This window comes from Daphnia magna, linkage group LG2, assembly GCF_020631705.1.
Source record: "Daphnia magna isolate NIES linkage group LG2, ASM2063170v1.1, whole genome shotgun sequence".
Lineage (NCBI taxonomy): Eukaryota > Metazoa > Arthropoda > Branchiopoda > Diplostraca > Daphniidae > Daphnia > Daphnia magna.
The window spans coordinates 14,941,620-14,964,729 of record NC_059183.1 but is presented as its reverse complement, the minus strand read 5'-3'; the positions used below and the strand labels follow the sequence as shown (position 1 = coordinate 14,964,729).

The 23,110-nt window shown below is 42.5% G+C and overlaps 2 protein-coding genes across 5 annotated transcripts; one reads left to right on the top strand and one right to left on the bottom strand.

Annotated features, from left to right (window-relative positions):
• Window positions 1-281: 281 nt before the first annotated feature.
• Window positions 282-18,250, bottom strand: LOC116916893 (IQ motif and SEC7 domain-containing protein 1). Of its 4 annotated transcripts, none has more exons than XM_045169963.1 (6): window positions 18,108-18,250; window positions 16,087-16,258; window positions 8,332-8,565; window positions 3,724-5,537; window positions 3,241-3,651; window positions 282-3,057 (listed from the first exon to the last, which is right to left on the bottom strand). In XM_045169963.1, the coding sequence occupies exons 2-6, from the start codon at window positions 16,107-16,109 to the stop codon at window positions 2,198-2,200; spliced, it is 3,342 nt and encodes a 1,113-aa protein (XP_045025898.1). In that variant the 5' UTR covers window positions 16,110-16,258; window positions 18,108-18,250; the 3' UTR covers window positions 282-2,197. The 4 variants fall into 4 exon arrangements, with proteins under 4 accessions (XP_045025898.1, XP_045025897.1, XP_045025899.1 ...); XM_045169962.1 differs by lacking the exon at window positions 18,108-18,250 and adding an exon at window positions 17,250-17,635; XM_045169964.1 differs by lacking the exons at window positions 16,087-16,258; window positions 18,108-18,250 and adding an exon at window positions 17,250-17,638.
• On the top strand, window positions 18,208-22,920 carry LOC116916894. Its single transcript, XM_032922201.2, has 7 exons — window positions 18,208-18,349; window positions 18,429-18,612; window positions 20,506-20,706; window positions 20,900-21,073; window positions 21,220-21,434; window positions 21,525-21,693; window positions 21,797-22,920. The coding sequence occupies exons 2-7, from the start codon at window positions 18,556-18,558 to the stop codon at window positions 22,709-22,711; spliced, it is 1,731 nt and encodes a 576-aa protein (XP_032778092.2). The 5' UTR covers window positions 18,208-18,349; window positions 18,429-18,555; the 3' UTR covers window positions 22,712-22,920.
• Window positions 22,921-23,110: the final 190 nt, after the last annotated feature.

The window sequence follows — 23,110 nt, the reverse complement described above, 5'->3', positions numbered from 1 at the left end:
AGCGTGACAGTCCCGTTGGTTCTTAATAGTCACGTCGATATTTAAAAAAAAAAAAAAAAGAACGTCGGCACGGCACGTTGCGAATATCTATTTGTATCGTTTTGTTTTTTTTTTTCCTTTGCCTTTTTCTTTTTCGTTAGCGATGAAAATAAACTGTGGGAAAAAAAAAGAAGAAGAAAAATGAAAAAAAATATGCTAATAAATAATCCCACAATTTTTTTTTCTTTTCATTTGCCTTCAGGATACACGTAGAAGGGGAAAAAAATAATAATATTATAATATGTATATATATATATATATATTAATCGAACTCGACCACATACTAGGTACAAAAAGAAATGAAGAAGGAGGGAAATAAGGATTGAAATGACGGATATAAAACAAATCGATAAAGGGGCATGGAACAAAAAAAAATGGCGAACGGAAGAAGGGGGAGGGGGTTGAAAAGAAAAAAAAACAAATTTTACACGGGAGACTTAAAATAAAATCCCAACGCGCGCACACACACACACTCACACGCACGACACGACAAACACACACACACACAAACAAAAAAAAGGAAGAGAACGGGAGATGACGGCGTTGCGGCACTGCATCCTCAACGTGGTGTTAAAGAGAAGAGGGAGACGGGAGTGGGAAATTTACATCAATTAAAAAGAACGAGAGAGGGCAGCAGCAAAAAGGTCCAACGACACACATGAGGACGCATGCAGGGCGTTGGCGTGACCCGATCGTTCATTAGAAATCCGAGAAGAAGAAGAAGAAAAACGACATACATTTTATCGACGATACGATTGAAGAATTACCTCCCCCTACCCTCTTTCTTTCTTTCAAAATTGAAACAAGTCACAGTCATTGTTTGAAGCTAGTTGATGGTAAATAGATATTTGTTGTACTTTATTCCATGTATAGTGTAGTGTAGTATAGAAGTGGTAGCACGGGGAAGAGAAACCGGAAATAAAAGAAGAGTAAACACAAGAGAAAGGGGATCGCTACGTTTCGATTCGTATTTCTTTCTTCGTCAGGCTGATCGAAGGCATGGCAAAGAGAAAGTGACAACTACCCCCCCCCCCCAACCGAACGAGCAAGAAGATGAGCGAAACGGAGGGAAAAAAACACACAAAAGATTCGACCTCCTCTCGCAAAATGTACACGTAGGAAATGAAGAAAGAAAAAAAAAAATAATAAATAAAATTTAAAGGGGAAAGAATACACACACAAAACGAGATACATCATGACGCATATAGAAAATGGCTGCCTTTCATTTTGTTTTTTTTGTTTTTTTAATAATAATAATCATCCTTTCATTTAATTACAATCAATTTTTGGAACTGCGGCCGAGAAGGACAAAAAATGCATCGTTTCCTGGTATTATTCGTTCAATGAATTATTTTTTTTTTGTAATTTTTTTTTTGCAAATAATTTTCACGTTATAGCTGATGCGAAAATGTTGTTTTACATAGAATAATAGAATTGTGATAGAATATATGTGTGGGTTAATCACTAGATGAATTATCTTTTTGTTTGTTAATCATTCAATCGAGGATGTCGGGGGTAGGAGCGACTAGACGTTCTAGAACGAGACACACATGAAAGAGAGAAACAAAAAAAAAAAATGATAATAATAATTTTTAAAAACATGTAAAGAAGAGAAATGTTTCCATCATCATCAGGTTAGGCTGTCTGTGATGTGTGTTGTGTGGTTTGCATCTAACATCTTTTGGTGAAACATTTGATTTCTTTTCTTTCTTATTTCCAAGTGTTTTTGCTCATTTTCTTCCCCTCTCCCCCGTTGTGACTAGTTCCGGCGCAACACACAAAAAAACATACCGAGCAAATCTCTTTGGACAAGAAAGCCGCTGCTGGATTGCGTCGGTTTTGTTTTTGTTTTTGATGGGCATGGAATTTGATATCGGCTAAAGCATTTCTTTTGTTTGTTGGCGCGAATGAAAAGGGAAAAAGAAGAGAGAGAGAGAGAGAGAGAGAGAGACAGAGAAAGAAGAAGAACTTGATAATTCGTTAATCTACTATAATTATTACATTTTTTGGGGGGGGTGGGTGGGGGGAGGTTTAAAGAAGAATAAAAAAAGAAAAGATGATGATGACAAGAAACAGGACAGACAGCGTGAAGGGGAGCACAAAAACGTAAGAGCGTGAAAGATAAAGCTGCCACCATATTGGGTCTAGTTGATAAAAACTAGACATCGGTGCAGTGAGGCGTCGGATAACTGCCATTGGTTGGCTGCACGGGTGGCTGTTTGGCCGGCGTTGCAGTCCCGAGCGTGACGCTGACGTTGGCGGCTGCGGCCGCGCAGTCCGACCCGCGTGAATTCTTGCGCTCGCGGGCCTTGTGAAAGATGTTGCCCAAAAAGGAAGACTGATGCTGCAGCCCGCGCACTTTGGCCGTCGCCATGGCGGCCGAGACGGCCGGCTGGTGCTGCAGGTTCTTGGGCGACGAGTCGCGGCTCATCGTGCTGTTGGTCGTCGATGACTGGAACGAGATGGACATGCCGGAATCCAGCGAACCGACGCTGCCCCGGCGCTGGTATCGTTCCACCGGATCGTGAATGTCCAGCAGCGAATTGCTCAACGTCGTCCGCTTCAGAGTGGCTTCGCTGCGGCCGGCCGCGTCCCGAATAATCACCGAGCGCTGGTGGCCGCCAGCGCCGTTACTCGTCCGCCTCGCCATGGGCGTGCACGTCTCTTCCAGCGTCGTGACAGACCCGTTGTGGTCCATGTCGGCCACTCCGCTGTCTCTGTTGTCCCGGCCGGAAGCCAAGAGCGACGTGTTGGCTACACCGCCTCCGTTGGCCGTCAACAAGGTCGGGGTCGGTGGCTGATGCGACGTCGGCGTCGTCGGCGCCCGGCTGATCCTCGCCGCCGACCGCTGCTTGTCCAGCTCACCTTCGATCCTCAAATTCTCCATCTCGTCCATCTCCAAAATGGCCTCGCGCAAGTCTTCGCAGAATTTGGCGCGGTCGTGGTCGTTACGGGCGTTAAACATGATGAGCGTGCGTCCGTCCACCCGCTGCGATAACCGTATTCCAAACGGGTAATCTAAAAAATTTTAACAACAGGGAGAATAATAATAAAATGAAATAAAATAGAATAAAATAAAATAAACCACAAGGCGATACATAAAAAAACAAAAAAAAAAACAGTTCCAACCAGCCGTTGTGTGTGTGACTGGACAGACATGATAATAATTTGAAAAAAAAAAGAAAAAAAAAGGCGACTCACGATGGGATTCGAAGTAGGACACGTTGAGGCCGGCCAGTTGGAAACTCTGGCGGAACGAATAGGTGACGCCGTTCTTCTTTTTGCTGAAGATCTTGGTGACGACGAGAATGTCGTTGAAGAGGAACACCTCGCGCTGGTGCAGTCCGGGCCGCTCCCGCCGGCCGGCGTCGGCCACTTCGTAGAGGCGGCAATAGCAGACGAGGCGGCGGTGAGGTAGCACCAAATTCGGCTTCTTGCCGACGATGCTCTGCTGCACTTTCAAGACCTGAGTGACGTGATCGGCGCCCGGCTTGAACTCGGCCGCCTTGACCCGCTCGTAAATACCCACCAGCATTTCCTGGTCAACGTTAGCACCTTCATCGATCCCCCTCAAATTCTTGATGAAATCCTCCAACTTCATCCGCTTGTCAGCTGGAAATTTTAAAAAATCGATTTCAAAAACATGGGGAAACGGAACAAATTGGATGGGACGGGCGTATTTACCTTTGATGCTGGGCGTGTGGAGATCCGTGTTGAGCATGATGACGGCAAAGGCAAGAATAAAGACCGTGTCGGGGTTGCGCAGCCGGGCCACGACTTGCGGATTGCACTGGCAGTAGCGCTGGCCAAACACTTCCATCAGCCGCTCGATCTTCTGCGCTTCGCCCGGCATGCGGAAGTAGGTCTGGAATCGGCGCAGGGCAACGTCCACGTCCAGTCCGGCAAAGTCGAGCTCCTCGATGAAGAAGTCGAGGGCGGCCATGTTGAACGAGTTCTGCAAATTGCCCAGGTACTCGCCAATCATTTGCTTGCTGACGCCCTTGCGCGAAATGAAGAATTTGGCAACGGCGCGCGGACTCGCCTCCAGGAAACCCTTTTGCGTCAAATAGGCAACGCCGCGTTCCGGTTTCTTGTTGAACAAATTCAAACCGACCCGGTACTGCCGCTTGCGGATGCTCTCCAGCACTTTGGCCTGGGCCGGCGTCGTCGGTTGGCTGCTGCTGCTGCCCGTCGTCGTGTAGGCAGAGGTAGCCGACGGGCCGACGACAGACTGCGGCGTTGCCGGCCCGCCATTGAGCCGATCGAACTGCGCCGGAGGGAAAGGCACGGGCGACGAGTGCGTGTGAGACGTCGACGACGACGACGACGACGACGACGTTGCCGACGTTAGCGCGTGATTCTGATCGCGTCCCGTTCCGCCATTTTCACTCCAGAAAATGTTGCTGTACCCGGCGCCCTCCAGCGAGTCTTCGCTCGTGCTGTGCTCCGCCGACAGGTTCGATGTGCGTCTCTCGGCCGAGGAGGCGGCGGCCGCCAGTTCGATCATGGGCGGGTACGAACGAGCGCCGTCCGGCAGTCCGGGCGTCTGCGAGCGCTGCTGCGGCTGCTGCCTCGGATGCGAATCCGCCAGAGAGCCTTGAGATGGCGCAGCCAGAGGCGATTTGGTCGACAAGGCTGAACTGGTGCGTCGCGGCACTTCGGGCGGAACCCGCTTGCCGCCGCTGGCCGGCCCCGTGGTCGACGATTTGCTCTCGCTGCGCCGGAACTCGCCGTGCTGCGAATGGGCCAGCAGCTGCTGACCCTGACTGTGGTTTTGTTGTTGTTGTTGTTGTTGTTGCTGTTTTTGTTGATGGTGGTGGTGACTACCGTAAGGCGAATGACTCACCGATGGAATTGGGCCAGCGGCAGCCACGCCGTTGGCCAGCACGGCCGACGGTGGGGGCGAACCGGCTCCCTGGTAATGCGCGTGATGGTATTGGCTCAAGTCGAACGAGTGCTGATACTGATAATGGCCGGCGGTCGCCTGATTGCCATGATGACTGTGATGATGATGATGATGGTAAAAATGCTGATGGTGATGCGGGTGGTGATGCTGTTGCGGAGACATCCGCACCTGCTGCTGCTGCTGGTGTCGGGCGGCCGAAACCGAACGGCTCGAACTGCGCACGCCTTCTTCGTTCAGTTCGCGCACCAGCGATGCGAAGTTGGTGCGGATGACGTACTCGGCCCGTGCCACCGAATCGTCGGCGGCCGTAGCGGCGGCCGCAGCGGAAGAAGAACAAATCGGACCGTTGGAGGTGTCGAGGGCGTTGCCCGTGCACCAGGTCGATTCAATCAGTTCGCTGTGCAGTCGGCGACTGAGCCGACGCTGATCGGCTTTGGCCATGGCCGTGATGGTGGCGAATTTGCGTCGCATCGAATAATGACGGAACGATCGCTGGATGACGCGCGCCGCATTGTTGGCTCTTCCCCGTCCGCCGTATTTGCGCTCCAACAATTCGATCTGCTTGTCCAGGAGATCTTGCGACATCTCGTACCTAACGCACGGCGAAGGGAATAATTTCAAGAAATTAAAACAAAAAAAAATTAACATGGAAATCAAATTTTTGAAAAGAAAAAAGGCAAAAGGCGTTCAGGGCATTTTTTGTTTTGTTTTGTTTTTTTAAGTTCGCGTGTTTACCTTTTGTGTATTTTTTTTTAAATTACATTCGAAAGTCGTAAAAGTAGCGAAAATAGCGCATCGTCAGAGCTCATTATGCTCCAAGGTAAACGATAGTGGGCAACGAGCGAGTGACGTAAGACGCACGGCGTTCGCGTGTGGCAACACCACTTGATGGCTGGCCGTTTGATTTATGGACGATCATCACACAACATCGTTTTCATTTGTTTCTTTAGAAGCAATCGAGATCGATTTTTTTTTTATTTTTGCCTTCTTTATTGCCCGGTTGCACAACGTTCGTGACGCAATGTTTTTTTTACCAATTTCAACAACTGCCATCGACCGACTGGCAAGAGAAAAAAAAAAGGGACAACTCAATCCTAATTGAATCAACTAAACCTCCGTTCCATGGCATGAAAAAAAATAAATAAATTAGAATAAAAAAAAAGAAAAAGGGGGGGAAGCCATCACGAAGCAACGACCCCGTTACAAACAACACCAACACACACACACAAAAACACAAGTTCCGGACCATTTGGTTCCTGTTTCCCCTCCCTCGCGTGTTATTATTATGATTTCTATTTTTCAAGTTTTTGTTTCGAAAAAACAAAACAAAAAAACAACTTAAACTCAAATGAGGTTGTAGGTAGAACAGGGCAAGAGGAAGGGGGGGAGCATTTCCTGGGCGGTTTTTTTTTTTTATTTTTTGTTTTTGTTTATCCCCAATAAAAAAATACAACATAGAAAACGAGGCGCTTGCGTGACGGTCATAGTCGACGTCCCGCAACGGACATACGCCGGGTGCTTGTTAGATGGCGACTGCTTCGACGGGTGGTACAAGGGCTACCCCCCACCCACCTGGCCTTTTTCCTATTTATTTTCTATTTGTTCCTCCACATGCGTGTTGAATGGGGGTGATCTACGTGATGGTGAATCGTTTGGAGAGGAAAACAGACAATAGAAGGGAAGGCATTTGATCATTACGTACCCATGTCTTTAATGCGATGGTTAGATCACCTGCGATTTGCCCCCAAGTGTTACCTCGTGTGAGAAAAAAAAAAAAAAAAAACTTAACCAAGGCAAAGTCCTTGATAATATTTCACGCACAGACAGGGCAGAGAGTGGGTAAATCTTAAGACAGCTTTCTAGACAACAAAATCAAGTGGCACCCTGCGGCAAAGAAGGAAACGTTTCGTGCGTCCGTCAATCGGGGCGTTGGCCCGCTCAATCAGTGCCGCAAGGCTTTCCAATCCGAACGCGTTTCGAAACGTTAAAATGTCGCCATTGTCGTTCCATTTTTTTGCATGGCCGTCGAGAAACAAGATTTTCATTTTCTTTTTAATTAAGAGGGGCAATGAGGGTATCGTAAAAAAAAAAAAAAATGTCCGGCAGTTTTTCCCGAACACGTATCGACTTTGCAGGGCGTTCATTTCAACGCCGAATGCACACGTCATTTCAAAACAAAACAAAAGAGGCCAGCCCAACTCGTTCGACTTGAATAAACACTCGAACTTCTACTAACGACTTGAAATGCCAGATTTATTTTATTTTTTTTTTTGTGAAACATTGCATCTCACAAAAAGAAATAAATTTGAATGCAGCCATCAACTTAAATTTAATTTACGCTGTGGGAGGCGTATCCGTAACGCGATGATCGACAGGAGCGTGTCTATTTTTTTATTTAGTTTGATTTTTTTTTTTTTTTACATCATTATTGAAAAGGAGAACGTGCAACATGATGTCGACGCAGCCATTGTTTAAGGTGACGTGTGTATCTTCTACGTGCTGAGAAAAACGCGAAAAAAAAAGAAGAAAAGAAGCAGGGCAAAGGTTTTCATTTCTTTTTTTATCGCGCATAAAGAAAGAAAAAAGAAAAGACGGGCGGACTCCTGGCAAAATTTAATATTCTTTTGTTGAAAAACCAATTTTTTTTTTTATATTTTCACTATTGTTTGGCAGAACGGGGCGTCGAAATGTAACACGCGTTCTGGATCAAAACGCCCATTTTTGTTTTTTCCTTATTTATTTATTCAACCATTCTCTCATTCCTGAGGCTGTTGACAGTATCAAAAAGACATTCTCTTTTGCTCTCCCCCCCCCTCCCTACCTCAGTATACGTTCTGTCAACAAACCAAACAAACAAGAAAAGAAAAGATATATATTTCGCACTATATATATTTATTCATCGACTTTTACCTGTCCCCCGAAATTCGCTCATGTTTTATAACGCAGAGGGGAACGTGATAAAGAAAAGGATCGCAAACATCTCCCCCCTCACTTCATCATCTGCGTCAATTTGCTACTTCTGAGTAGCTAATACAATCCCCCACACTCTATATCTAACGTGTCAAGAATGAATATAAGAGAATCCGTTAGGGAAAAGAAAGGGAAAGTGAAAGGTAAAAATATATAAAAAGGTGAAGAGGATAATAAGAATATCGGCCTTGGCATTCGAGTAATTTCTTCCACATACAACGCCCTCATCTTGCAAGTAAAAAAAATAAATAAATAAATAAAAGACCCCAAAACGAAAAATAGCTACGGAATGTGATGAGTCGTATGTGTGTCTGCTTACAACATCGGGTCCTCCTCTCTCCAGGGGTGTCTTCCCCCTCCCCCATAACCAAATTCTCCATTTAGAAAGGAAATCAAAAACAAATTGATCAACTTACACATTCATGGAGCGAGTGCGTTTCACAACGTCGTCTCCGGCTCGAACGGGCAGAGTTTTCTTCATCAAAGCGGCCGTGCACGTCCCATTAGTGGACGTCATTTGCTGCTGTTGTTGTTGTTGTTGTTGAGGTGATAACAGCTGCTGTTGGAGTCGTGATCGGACGTGAAGAAGACATTGGCCGTTGGATGACGAAGCGTAGTTCCCGTCGCCACTGACCACCATCTCGGCCGTCCTGTCATTTATTTAACAGTTGTAGACAATTAAACATTTTTTTTTTATGGGCAGAGGGGGGAGGTTTTGCGCGCAATCAAGACACACTTCATTTTTTTTTTTTTTCTTTTAAGAAAAGAGAAAATCACACGATGAGCGAAATGTGACAACACACCATCTGCTTTTACACAGGGATTTGAAAGAATACCGTGAATTTTCACAGATGATTCAATAGAATTTCCCGTTTGACGTCGTCATTGACCATAGTTGAAAGATGAACGTGAACACATTTTTTTTTTTTAAATTAAGAGTTTCACGCCGTAGAGAGGGGAATTTAAACAGACACAAAATAAATCTGAGGAAGATGAATCAACCGACAAGAAAAGAAAAGAAACAGCCGGATCTGAAACGTTTTTTTTTTTTGGAACCGAAATGTCTGTTCGAGATGACACGAAACGAATCGTTTTCGGGAACGATGGTTATTGTGCACGTGAATACAAAAGAGCCGTCATAAAAGCCGTCATTCCAACTCAACAAAAAAAAAAAAAACGAGAAAAAAAGAAAATAACTCTAAGCAGATAGTTATGGGTTTGTGATCCTGGTTTCAGCAAGAAGCTCAAAAAGAAAGAAAAAGAAGTCCATATAATATTTAAAAAAATAAAATAAATATAAATAAAAAATCTAAGAGGATAAAAAGAATTAAAAAATGAGTTTTTTTTTTCTTTTTTTGGAATTGCGGGTCGTTTAGTGTGGCGACCCCCAATAGCGACGAAAGGGGGGGGGGACGATATGAGCACCTGGTCATCACGGTGGTCACGAAACCGCCACTTGCAAGGACCAGATGGGGGGGAAAAGAAGAAATTTTGACATTGACAGAGAAAGGGCGTACGTATTTTTAGACAGAAGTATTAGGCAAAAAAATGCGCACGATGATGTTTCAAAATATTAAAAAAAAAAGGAAAAAGAAGAAGAGATTTATTTCCTACCCGACGACAAAGCCAGAAATGCAAATCAGCATCTTGGTCGTCACCGCTTTGGGAGTGTTGTCGATGGCTGTGGCCACCGTCATCCAGCCCGACGAACGCGCGCACACACACACACACACACACAAAAGGCACACAATAATAAAAAATAAAAGAAGAGTCGAACGCCAAAACGAACAAATAATCCGCCAGCTAACCGAACAGCCAATGTGAACGAGACGACAGTCGACTGAAAACTGTCCAACAGTTTGTCCGAACGTTATAGACCCGGATTTTTTTTTTTTTTTACTAGGTACTAACACACACACACACACAGACTACCTATGTGTGGTGCTTCGAGTTTCTCTTTTTGCCCGCCTCTTTTTCTCTCTCTCTCTTTTTCCTTTGGGGGGACCAAACAAGAGGGGGGTCCCAACCTAACAGACGACGAAAAGGAGAAGGCCAGCAAAAGAAAAAAAGGGAGGAGAATGTGCCAGTCTTTTTCTTTTCTTTTTTGTGTGTATGTTGTTAGTGAACGACGACGACGAACGACGACGTGTGGAGACGCCAAGAGTTTTCTGGTTACAATAGGGATCTTGGATGCTCATCTCCTATTGCCTGCATGCGTTCGAGCACGTCCTTTTTGGCGAATGCTCTTGACGGTCGAGGTCATTTTCTGTCTTGGCAACAAGAAGTGAGGTCCCCTCATGAGCAGCTGGAGTCCCCCTCCTTACCCCACGGGCCAGGTGCAGTGCCAGCTAGTTATCTTCTTCTTTTTTTTTGCTTTCGTTATTGGCAGTGGCACGTGACCCCCCAATGGCCATTGCACACAGTTTAAAAAAAAATAATAATAATAAATGGTAGAGAACTGTTCATAGAGGAAAATAGAAAACAAAAGGGACTACCAAACATAAGAGGGGTGGGGGGATGGAGAAGAGGGTGATGGTTTTTGTATGTGTTATTTTTCACTTTGGTCATTGAGATAATCATCAAGCCCTAATAAAAAAAAACAACGTATCCGGAGCAGGTGCTCTTCTTCAAACTGTACCACGCACAGTGAAACAATAACACGTTCATATGTTTGACTTTAGATTCGTCCCATTTCGTACGAACTCGTTTAACCGACATGATCCGTTTGCTTTGATCGCGTCCCCTTAATCTGATTCTTGCTTTAATGCAAAACGAACAGGATTTTTTGAGAATAATAAAAAACAAACAAACAAAAAAAAAACGAGATAAAAATAAAGTAGAATAAACTCTCTCTCGACGTATGCAATTCTCGTAAAGTACCCCAGATTCAAACACACACAAAAAATAATATATAAGAGATTCTACCGTGTTTTGTTTCACGCACGGTTGCACTGCACGACCTAGTAGCGACGGTAGTCTCTAAAGAAATAGCCGACGTACAAAAGACATACAACATTTTCTTTTTTTTCTTTCTCCGAACGAGTTGAACGCGGTATCAGTTATTCAAATCACGGCTGTGAAACGGTCGACCAACCCTCCCCCCCCCCAAAAAAAAAACAATCTACTTGCACATAACTTGTTTCTTCTTCTTCTTTTTTTTTGGGGATTGGGGGGGGGGGTTTGTTCTCTTTAGCCGACAGACAGCATTCCCTCGTCTTTCAGCATTATGGCGATATTTTGACAACATTTTGGAACGGTCACACTTCCAGCTGGTCTCTCTACATCCTTATTATTATTATTATTAATTTTTTTTTTTCAAAAACACCAGCTGATGTTTGTTTTCTTTTTTTTTTTTTACTAAAGAAAGCGTCGACATTCAAAAAAAAAAGAGAAACTCCCGTATATTTGTATAGTCCGAGACTCACGGATCGTGAATCAAACAAGAGTTTTCACCGGCTTCTCTTCTTGAAATTAAATCAAAAAAAAGAAGGGACCAAGAGGGCGCTAAGTAGGGTCATAAATAATTCCCCCTGTGCGCCACCACCAGAAGAAAGAAAAAAAAAAAAAAAATGTATAAAAGACCAAACGCAACGATGACGAGAAGAAGAAAAGGCCAAAGAAAACGTTCCCGGATGCTGTGTGTCTGCGTGTGGAATTCAACCATTTGTAATACCCTCCCTCCTCTCATATTATAGTTAAAGCTTATCTATACATATACTATGTGTCTACGTGTTGTTCTTATGTTTGATCTTCTTCTTCTTCTTCTGAAAAAAAAAAAAGAAGAAAAAATATTACGAGGAAAAAAAAAAGATGGCGTCTATCCCCCCACATCTTTTTTTCATCATATTTCGTTTTACATACACAACGCATATAGAAAAAAAGGAAGAAGGAAGACTATTTCGTTCGTATGGTGTGCGTGCCTCGGGGGTAGTAGTCAGATCTGCATATGAAACGAAACGGACGCAACACACGCCGCTTGCAGCAACACACACACACACACGCACAAAAACGCAACTGATTAGAATAATATCTCGGGAGTGAGAGAAGAAAAGCGCTAACCGCCCTATCTATTTATTTATTTTTTTTTTCTTTTGCGCTTATAGCGATCAATAAACAAAGTATTGGAAAAGAGTAACTTAAAAAAAAAAATAAATAAATAAAATGTTTTCACTTGGCGGGATAATAATGGTAAGGAGAGGCCATTTTTTATGTGATCATTTGAAGTCAAATACAAAGAGAAGGCCACCATCGATCTTTCCTGGGGTCCGGCAACACTTCCATCAAAGCTTGGACACTAACATTGCCCGGCGGGACGTGCGTTAGTCCGTCTTTGATAGAGTAGATACAGGTATTTTTTTAAAAACTAGTGGCTGTTGGCTTGTTGCAATCGAGAAACGAACGATGCGGAAAAAAACCAAAAACTAAAAATAAAATAAATAAAACAAAAGTGATAGTCTTGAAAATCGAACCACAAAAAAATAAAAATGAATGCAAAAAAATAAAATAAAATAATAATCGGAAATTCCTGAGGACCCCATGGTGGTTATAAAAATCAGCCAGAAGCAAAGAAGTTGCAGCTCCAAGGTCTCTCTCAAAGATATACGAAATACCTTGCCTTTTTTTTTCTTCTTCTTCTTCTTTTACTATTATTATTATTATGTAAAAAAAAAAAAAGTAAAATAAAAATAAAAAGGCAACATTTTTATTGATACTTGCAAACGCTGATAATGGACTGTGTAAGTTTGGCAGTTTCTTGGCCCATGCGCAGCTTGTAACGTTCGTACCGCACGTTTTTATTCTTTGGGATATATAGGCGACGACAATAACACACACTCGCATACACAGATGGGAACCTTCAAGAGTAGCTCCCCCCCACTCCCTCTTCTAGTTCCATAATCAGAAATAAAGTACTCTGCTTATGTGTGTGCTGTATATACATAATATATATAACGATCAAAAGAGAAGAAAAAAAGAAAAAAACAGCTACCGAACCATGACAATAGAGCAGATGATCCGATTGATGGCTATAAAAAAAAAATGAAGAAAAAAAACCTTGCAGTTGCCAACAGTTTTAAAGAGTCGTTTTTCAAGGTATTGATTGATATTTTTCTGTTGACTGGCAACAAATCGTTGAAAATGCAATGGATTTTTTTTTTTTCTCTAGCCAAGTCGCCAGGTGGTGACAATAGGGAAAACAGAACGTCTCGCGACACAAGACGTGCCCGCCGACTTGAAAAGATGACAATAGGGCGGACGGGTGACCCGCTGGGTGGTTTACAGTCTATTCTCTAATTCTGGTACGTACATCGCAATCGCTCAACACACCACCAGGTAAGAGAGAGAGAGCCAAGAAGAAGACGATGGTCGCTATTAGTCTGTTGCGTGTGTGTGTGTGTAACTGATCCGCTCTCACATCAGCGGCGTCCAGTCGACTGTAAACTTGCGGATGGAATTCCTTCGTCGAGAGGAAAAATGTAAATATCTAATGAAAAAGGATATATATACACACACACGTATACTGTTGGGTCTGTATGGGTCGAAGGCAACGGGCGGCGGGATATTTTTCTTTTTCTTTTTTTTTACTGGACAACAATAGATCGTTTCTACCAACTGGAGAAAAAGCGCTGCTGCCTCATAACAACAAAACGCGCAGCTGGAAGTCTGTTTCGCCTAAGAACTGACGAGCTGTGTGTGTGTGTGTGTGTCTCTGTGTAAAAACCTTCGAAATCTATACGAATAAAAGGTGTTGAACATTCAATCATCTCGGCGTAAGCGCACGAAATATCGCGATATTAACATCCGATTTGCGCGTGCGTCTTCACGTCTGCCATCATTCAGAGCTAACCTTGTCTGTCGACCGTGAGCTGGATTCTCCAGACATCCGCACCCACCACGAAAAGAAATATTTAACACACACGCACACACACGGACACACACAAAAAAAAATGTCATTGGAAAATGAAGATGCCACGTCTACCACAATCAAATTGAGAATCTCGAAGAAAGTGTTCTTCACTGTAAAAAACAAAACAAAAATAATAGCGCAGAGAAGAATGAAAAATGAATAAATAATCAAGAAAAGAAGATTGCATCATTTCGATGATTTAATGTGCAAAAAAAAATAAAATAAAATTCACATGAAACGAGCTCCCGGGGTTGAATAATGAAATGCGCGATGTGTATACACGACTGAGAGTTAACGCGCGTGCGCGGGCATACAACAATTTCTATGATAAGTGATGAGAAGCAAGGTAATTTCACGTGAAGTAACGTCGTACTTTTTTTTCCTAACATTCACCTGGCCTTCTTTTTTTTTTTTTTTAGATCCGTGCCCTATTAGAAACATGTGTTACGAGAGCTATACGGAATCATCAAAAGAAATGGGGGAAAAAAAAAAAAAAAACAAAAGGGAAGCTGTGATGCAAATTACAAATTGAATGTTTTTCTTTTTTTTCTTATTCGTGTTAAAGTGCGTGTTTCTCCCAACGACCGGTGCTAACGAGCGAAATCGTGCACACACACACACAAAAAGAGAGATGTCCGTGACCAACACACACACGGCTTGACCGAACCCTGAAAGCTGATGATTTCATATTCCCGCGGTTTCTCATTGCTCAGACACACGTCATAAGGTCCTGTAACCTGATTTTTTTTTTTTTTTTCATGAAACCGTCAACAACATCAACATTTTTTTTTTTTTGTTCAAAAAACTTCCTGGTGATGAACTCACGAAATGAGGTTGGGTCATCGATTTTTGGCCGGTCTAGTCCGGTTCGAACTTTGATTTCTAGTTTGTTTTTGCTTGTTAATGAACAACAATGGGTCAGTAAAAAAATATAAAAAAAAAAAAAATCTTTTGTTACATACAAAAGAAATCAAGTTAAATTGTTGACAACTGAGTTTTGAAGAAAAAAAAAGGAGGGGGGAGAAAAGAGAAAAAAAAAAAAAATGGTTTTGAAGTTGTAAAGATCCGGGAACTAGCCGCAAGAGGAAAGCAAATGACGTGATTAAGTACCGGTAAGAACAATCATTTTAGATGGAGAAACAGTGGCATAGATAATAAAGGAAGAAAAAAATGAAAAAAAGAACTTTCACAAATTTTTAATGTCAGAATCGGGTGGCGTTAAAAACAAAAAAAAAAAATTAACCATTTCGTTTTTGTTTTTTCGTGATATTTTCTTTCTTCTTTTACTTTCTTAGTTTTTAGTACTTTGAAATGTCAACGTGTCGGTAATAAACCCGTTTATACGGCCATTCATTTTAAAATTTTTTTCTTTTTTTGAAGGGGGCCAAACAGCCATTTAAGGAATAGCTCCCAACTATGGGAATTACCCTCGCAGTTGTTCCAGTCACTCACGAACGCCCATCCAGCAGATACGCGATCTCTCTCTCTCTCATTTCGTTTTCTCTATCCTCTACGTCCTATCGTAACATTTGAACTCCACCCAAAATCCAATGATAATCACTTGTTCTTTTGTCTCTCTCTCTCTCTCTCTCTCTTTCCTTTTTTTATCATTATATTTTAATATGCCTCGGGATTAGTTGCTGTGTGATCACGTTACTAGTACCCTAGAGGACTCGTTTTCAAAATAAAAAATAAATGAATAAAAAAAAGAACTTCTTTTTATGGGAAGGTCAGGAGGAGGTTGGTTGGGGACACCGCCCTCTTATGGTCGCTTTCTACGGCTCGAATTGAAAGTAATTTCGATTGTTACATCAATACATTGTTGTTCAGGCCCCCCTTTTTTTTTTTTTTTAATATATAATAATAATAATAATTTTTTTTTTTCTATCTTTCCATCTCAATTTGTGGACCCGGAACGACGCCAAAGAGGGAAACGATCAAGTTATCAAACCCGCCTACAAATGGTAATCTCACAACATTCCATGTCCCTAAAAGGTGGTCATTTTGAATGCCATACAAGTTGGAAAAAGAAAAAAAAAAAAAAAATGGAGGAAGGGAAATATGTTGAAGAAATAAAAAAAAACCATTTTTTAAAATTCATAATTTTTGAATTTTTCTTTCGTGTGTGACGATTATCATTCGGTTAATCTACTTGAATGACGTCTGATTGACAATCGACTAATTACTGGAATAAATAATGATGAAAGAAAAAGAAAAAAGAAAAAACTGGAATGAGATCAAGTTTGTTGTTGTTGTTGTTGCTTACCTCATTTCGTTCACCATCATCATGGCGTCTGGTGTGTGTGTGTGTGTGTGTAAGTAGCGATGGCGGCGTCGTTTCGTCGCGGGGGTCAGAAATCGTCTTTCTCTCTCTCTCCTATTTATGTCAAGTTGGCAGCGTTCCCATGATGGCTGCCATCGACACTAGAGCTCCTTCTCTATACAATCAGGAAGATAACACAATATCTCAAATGAGTACAAAAGGCAAAACCGAAAAGAGCACAGAGTTTTTCACGTCAACCCACCCACCCACCACCTACCAGCCAGTTGACATCTTAAATCATTTTTTTTTTTTATTTCTAGTTGCTAAAAGTTGATCCTCACCGATGATAAGATCGTAATAATAAAATGTGCTCGTAAAAGAAAAAGGAAGGGAAAAAAGCACACACACACACACACACTGGTAATCGAATAGATTCGAGATAATTGTGTTGTTTCCAACGGCGCCACGTGATGATGAAGCGCCCCAAGTATTTAATGAATCCAACAGCAGACGCGCCCATCCATCGTTTCGAGTTTAATGGCAAAAACCCATTTCATGTAATGGGAAAAACAGCTCAGACATTTCTTTTTTTTCCTTTTTTTCGAAGACATGCCTCACGAACAATACCCCGAAAAAAAAAACTATCCACATCTGTTTGCCTAATTTTTGCTTAATTTCAACTTTATGCAAAAACGATACAAATTCTTTTCCTTTTTTTTTCATGGCATTTTTCCATTTTTGTTTCTCGTTCCTCGTGATACATCATCTGCTTCCACGAAACTATTTTTCCCGATTCGGCAACAACGAGGTCAATATTAACGTGGGGAGATGGGGATCTTTCACTCTTATCACGTACTGCTGATCATAGATTATAGTCCTCGAGATTCTTTACAAGTGCCTGGCCCCCCCCCTCCCATTTTTACAAAGAAAAAGAAAAATAACAAAAGACTTATCAAGTCAAAATAGTATTCTAACTCGAGTCGGCATCGAGCTAGTGTGGGGTGGAAAGAAGGGGGACGGCCATTGGCAGCACACACGCACACACACAGTATGTCACCCCATGGAAATGGAAAAGGCTGGAAACGAGTTCCCCCAACAACGAAAATCCTAACCCTAGCGAGTAACACACAACAGCTGATTGAAAATCGGTCGATTAAGTGACTTACATGGGCGATACGGCACTAAGAAATGACGTCTACAATCGAGTTTGGTAGTGAAACCAACAGTTTCACCGACAGTTCAAGTCGTTTTGGCGAATGAAAAACGCCAGAACAAAAACGAGTTTTAGACTGTGACGCTGGCATACACCACTCGACACCAACTGAAAACCACACACATACACACACACTTTTTTTTTTTTTTTTCGTTTTTCACATTTACACACGCTCACACAAGGCACCAACACTCGCGACAACACACACCGTTCTATAATGCGGCCCCAGACTTTTTATCGAACCGAACCTCTCTCCTCTTCCCCCTGTCTCGATGTGTGTGTGGGTACCGCGCGCGCGCCATGGGCCTCGCTTCTCTTCCCCCCTTCGAGTATGTGTTTTTTTCTTCTTCTTTACTCCCTCAGGGGGCAAATGAGTTGGTCGATTTGATTAAAACTGGTATCGCGCTTGTATGGTTCTCACTAGATGGCTCTAGGTACAAGCCACTTTTTTTTTTCTTGGAAAAAAAACCCTAATCGTAGTAGAATTATCTCATTTGATGTTTCGAAAACTTTGACTTTTGGAATCACAATGTTTAATAAAACCTAGTTTCATTGTAAATATGTTTAAAAAGAGAATTCACTTAGTTGTTTTTGTTTTGTTTTAGATCGTGGGAGAGAGCAGGATCGAGCATAGATGGCAGGCTGATCGCGGGATATCCTTCCCTACTGAAACGAATGTTGTTTTTTTTTTTTTCTTTCTTCGCCTCACTTTTCCTTCGTGGTTAAACTGACTCAACCAGTATAGGAGCTTCCGACATTACTCTAAAGTGTACTGCTAACATTCTAAGGTATTCTGTTTAAGTTTATTTACCTCAATCAATGGTAATTCCAACGTGTTTTCGTAGACGTGGTGGATCTGCTTCGTTTCGTCATCCACTGGAATTGGAGCAAGACACGGTCGAAAAATCGAGAACTATTTGATTTTCTTGTTGCTCTTCTTCGTTTTGTTTTTCCACTTGGGGCACCAATGTACACGTAACGTAGATGGAGAGACACGACGGAGAGTGAAAGAAGAGAGAGCGTGTGCAGCTATTATTAACCGCGACGTCGACGGTGTGTGTGTGTGTGTGTGTTCGACGCTCCCCAACTCAAACAAACTATACTCTTACTTTTCTTTTTTTTTTCTTTCTAGTCCATCTCGGAGAGACGCCCTCTTTTTTTTCATCATTCTCTTTCGTGATTCAACCCCGAACTGAATTACGTCCATCAAGAGAACATACTGCCTTCATTTTGGGCCGTCCATTCGGTTGTGAAAGACCATGTCAACATCCGGATCAATGGACGATTTGGCCGCCATTGTAATTCGTCTATCCAAGGTAAAACGATCTTTGACATACAGCAGGCTGAAGGCTTTTCCTTTCGCCTAAAAATGCTTGTAAACTGATAGATTGGGGTCAAGAAATAGGATTCGCATGGGCTCAACTCTTGATGGATTTTCTTGCTCCCCTCCGCCCTTAGCATACACTACAACAAACAAAACAAAAAAAAAAAAAGGAAATTTTCGGGGTCATGACCAAACGTCCATCGGTGATATCTTGCCAGGGCCTTTTTTTGAATATTTCAGTCAACAAACGACATCAATTAGGCCGGTTGTTCTAGACTTGCCATTCGGTTTTACCGGCTGTTGGTAAGGGGGAGTCGTTGGTGGTGAAAGATGTAGGGCTGTCCTCGTCCGCAATGGGCGTAAGAAATCGTCGACATGGACACACACAGAAAACTTATTAGACAGCGTCTTGAAAGAAGAAGAAGAAGAAAAAAAAAAGGGCCAACTCCTCCCATGAATAGTTACTGCATGTCGTCCCTAACTTGCAGTATAAAGAAAACATATCCAAAATAAGGGAAAACCCAGGCAGATTTTTTTTTTTAACCCGCTGACTCCGATGGGATGAACGTATAACTTTATTTATTCTATTTTTTTTTCCTATCCCGATTGAAATATATTACGTCTACCTAAATTTAAAAAAAGGGGGGGGGGGGGAGTCTACACGAAAATGTGGTCGATTCGTTCCAGAAGTAATCGTGTTTCCCTTGATTTTCGAGACTGGCAGGCAGAGAGAAAGCCACAGAAAAAGTCCCTTTAAAAAAAATACGAAAGACGACGAAGAGAGAAAACACACGAGACCACAACATAGTTGAAATCGTCGTTGTACCGGCGTTGCGGTCGGCTCGACCATCCATCAAACACTTCCGGTTGGATGGGGGGTGAGGGGGAGGGAAAGAAAAAGAAGAGAGTCGGTGCTTGTCTGATGCTCTTTTGCGGTGAAACGATTCAAAATAGAGACAAGATTCTTGTTTCCGTCGGGATAACTTGAGAAAGTCTATTCGTTACGTATGATTAGAACGTCGACGAAGGTTCCACACAACGAATGTCGTGAACTTTTATTTATTTTTTAAAGAGAAAATATCCCCCCCTCAAATTATTAGATAATACGATGCCCTTTAAAAAATAAAAACAGAAATGCGCTTCCCTTGGCAACGCGATGATTATTAACGATTCGTCGGCAGCTTTAACCGCGTGTTACCTTTATCGTTGAGGTGTAATCAACGTTGCGGATGAATGAGGCTCGTTAACCGATTCTGGGGCTTGTTAGTTGCATTCCTCCTATACACGGGACACAGTAAATATAAATACGAAAAAGAAAATAGAACACGTAAGAAGGGAAAGACGGCATACCACACTCATCTGTAATTATTTATTCCAAACATTGAACGCACCTTCTCCGAGCTCTTTTGGTGGGAAACTATTAATAATGTAATAGGCCTCAATATATCCCGAATAGCTCGTGGTATAATGCCAGGTGGGCTTCAGCATCCTTTTCATTATTACAGCCTCCATTTTTTTTTTGTTTTTTTGTTTTTTGCCTGTCGACATTTTTAGGATATTCTTGTCGAATTCAAAAGAACTTTTACGTTTTACCATGTCAACAAAGAGATTTCTCTTCTGGTTCGTCCTTCTCGGAGATTGCGCAAGGAAACAGGAAAAATGAAAATATCTTTAAAAAAAAAATGATCCGTCGTTAGCATTTGATTGGCCGGCATAATTTCCAGCAGATTTTTTTTTCCATTTGGCTTATGTATACAAGCCCCAAAGGGAAAAATATGAATAATCAAATCCATAAATTTACCAGCGATTGATATGGTCTCTGTAACACTCAAATCACCATTTTCTTTTTTTTCCTTTTTTTTTAAAACTTATTACATATGACTAGGAACTGGAGTTGATGGGTTTGCCCGGTTTGGCCAGCCAGCAGCAGGTAGATTATAACGATGGCGCCATCGCTGTGGACGTGATCAGCGATCTGATAAGCGCATCTTATGACCTCATCGGCCTACTTCGCGATCTTCAACGTTCCAAACGCCAAAGGGAAGATCACGCACAGCAGCTACTCCACGACTTGCAACGCTCTCAGGTTTTCTTTTTTTATCTTTCCTTCATTTTCTCCTTTGCTTTATTTGCTTTATTTTCTTATACCCCAAACTTAATTACTCGCCAAATTGTTGACGATCGTAGCGTGTCCCAAAATGGCGTGTCCATTAACCGTCACATGAAAAAAAAAAAAAAAAAACTACAAATTTTCTTTTATTTTTTCGAACACATATTAGTGGTTACTGGACAAGGAGAAGGAGCTGAGCGTTCAACGGGAGCGTGAAGCAGCCGAAGCGTACGAGAAAGAGCGCCAAGCTAATGTCCGGCTTCAATCGAGCGAAACACTTTTGAAAAAGAAGAGCGAAGAACATCGTCAGTTGGCTCATGAATGCCAACTCAAGGAGAATCAGGTTGTTTTCTCTTTTTTTTTTTTTTTTTCTATCTTTCCTTCATTTTCCACTCTAATCAATCAAAGAGAAAACTTAATGAGAAATCTGTTTTTCTTTTTTCCCCGCTTTTTTTCAATTAATATATTTCTCTCTTTTGTTATACACAGTGGCTGCACGCACTTCGTCGTCGTGACCAGGAAAACCATAGATTACAACAACAATTGCTGAAATTCTTGCATAGTAAATCAAGCGCTGGTAGCGTCGGTGGGGGAATCATGCCTCTGCAAGTCGAAATCCGTGGATCGCTAGCTGCGCGTGCCTCATCCTCCGATTCGACAAGGTTGCGTAAGCAATGGGACCGAACAGCCGACGAAACTCGAAAGTACCTATATTATTTATATAAATAGACTAAGCGTTTTCAACTTTCATGTTCCCCCATTTTCCCTTTTTCTTTCACATTATCAATCGTTAGGCACGCCGAAGTCAAGTGGAAGACGGCGTTAAACTCTTTGGAAAAGGATCATCAACTCTTACGAGTTGATTACCTCCAATTGGTCGACACGCTCGGCCGGTTTCTGACAAATTGCGCCGACAAATTAGGTGCCCGTCGCCCGGCAAACAATATCTTTTTCAACGTCATGGTATACATTTAAAAAAGAAAAAATAATTATTATTATTTTGATGTAATCATTTTCGTGAGGAGATCGAATAGAGAAAGGGGTTTTTTTTTTTTTTAATCGGCAGGAATGGATCCATCTTCCAGTCAGTTGCATGAGAGATCGGTTGGAGGAAGCTCTTCAGCTCGTAGAATGCGCCCTCGTTATTACTCCAACAATTTCACAAACCGGACAGAGTTTCGATCGGACGGAGCTACGTGATGGAATTGAAATCAATCAAATGACCAAACAATCGGAACACGCAGCCTCCGGAGAAAATCGTCGAACTGCCATTCATAACGGGATAGGTCCTCTAGCGAAAGACGATGTTATTATCAGCAAGTCACGTACCGTTTCGACATTGTCCTCGACACAAGAAAACGAGTTGCAAATGGTGAAATGCGTCCGTTCGGAACCCATTTTAGCGGTCCGGTTTGACAGCCCTGCGTTTCGAAAGCCGTCGAAGGGTAGCACCAAACCGCCAGTAGCTATTAATCAAGTCGATTGGAACCAACTGAAGATGGATAACCCACCATTGAGTTCCCTTTCCAGCCGTCAGGATACGGTTCTACTCCGACAGCCAACGATTGGAACGGAGGCTCCATTTCTTGTTGGATCCTGCGAAACAGTAAGAGACGACAGGGTCGACATCCATGATGAAATGGCCACTTTGGACACACCTTGTCCGAGTGCCAGCAACAGCCCGAGCCGTTCCAGCACTTCAAGCGACAGCAGTTGGAAATCCCAACGATCGGAGATCGATGCAACCTCTGAAATCGATGAACAATTTTATCGAACGTGCGACGGCGCCGCCACTCTGGTCAGAACAGGTCGTAGACCTTCGAATGACCCACCGGAGTGTGCCCGAAAATCTGGCACGACGGTCAACTTGAATAGTGGCTACGGCGGTACTATAACGGCAAAAGTCAGTGTTGTCCAGCAACGACAAGCGAGTCGTCCCGTTGCTCCGGCAACGAGCACCTACTCAGCAAATCCGTCGTGACCTTCTAACTTGTTCGCGCATAACAACCTTCCCCATCTACGTGATATAGGTCCTCCGCTCATTAGCATGACCACCCACGAGTGGATGCACATTAACAAAATACAAAAAAATGATGGATTACTTATGAAATGAAACCTGCCTTGCCGACAAGCAAAATTTATATGACTAGTTAATTCAGATAATACATGCTATTTTGATGTTTCGGTTCATCCGATCGTGTTTCTTTACACCCCCTGTTCTATCGACCCGGAATCTATCTCTTCGTGATTTCGATCACGAATGAATAAATAATTTCAAGGCTTTTTTTTTTTCTTTTCTTTCCTTTTTTTATTAAAGCGTTTGAAATTTTCCTGTACAAACACCATCGACAAGCAAGGTTGGAATATTAAAAAGATAAAA

Excerpts from the sequence above, each read along its gene's own strand:
- LOC116916893 (XM_045169960.1), bottom strand. The coding sequence starts at position 9,612 with ATGACGGTGGCCACAGCCATCGACAACACTCCCAAAGCGGTGACGACC. Across the intron at positions 5,538-8,331 it reads CGCACTCGCTCCATGAATGT|GTACGAGATGTCGCAAGATC; the intron begins GTAAGTTGATCA and ends GCCGTGCGTTAG. Across the intron at positions 3,652-3,723 it reads CCACACGCCCAGCATCAAAG|CTGACAAGCGGATGAAGTTG; the intron begins GTAAATACGCCC and ends TAAAATTTCCAG.
- LOC116916894 (XM_032922201.2), top strand. The coding sequence starts at position 18,556 with ATGTCAACATCCGGATCAATGGACGATTTGGCCGCCATTGTAATTCGT. Across the intron at positions 21,435-21,524 it reads ACAGCCGACGAAACTCGAAA|GCACGCCGAAGTCAAGTGGA; the intron begins GTACCTATATTA and ends ATCAATCGTTAG. Across the intron at positions 21,694-21,796 it reads ATATCTTTTTCAACGTCATG|GAATGGATCCATCTTCCAGT; the intron begins GTATACATTTAA and ends TTTAATCGGCAG.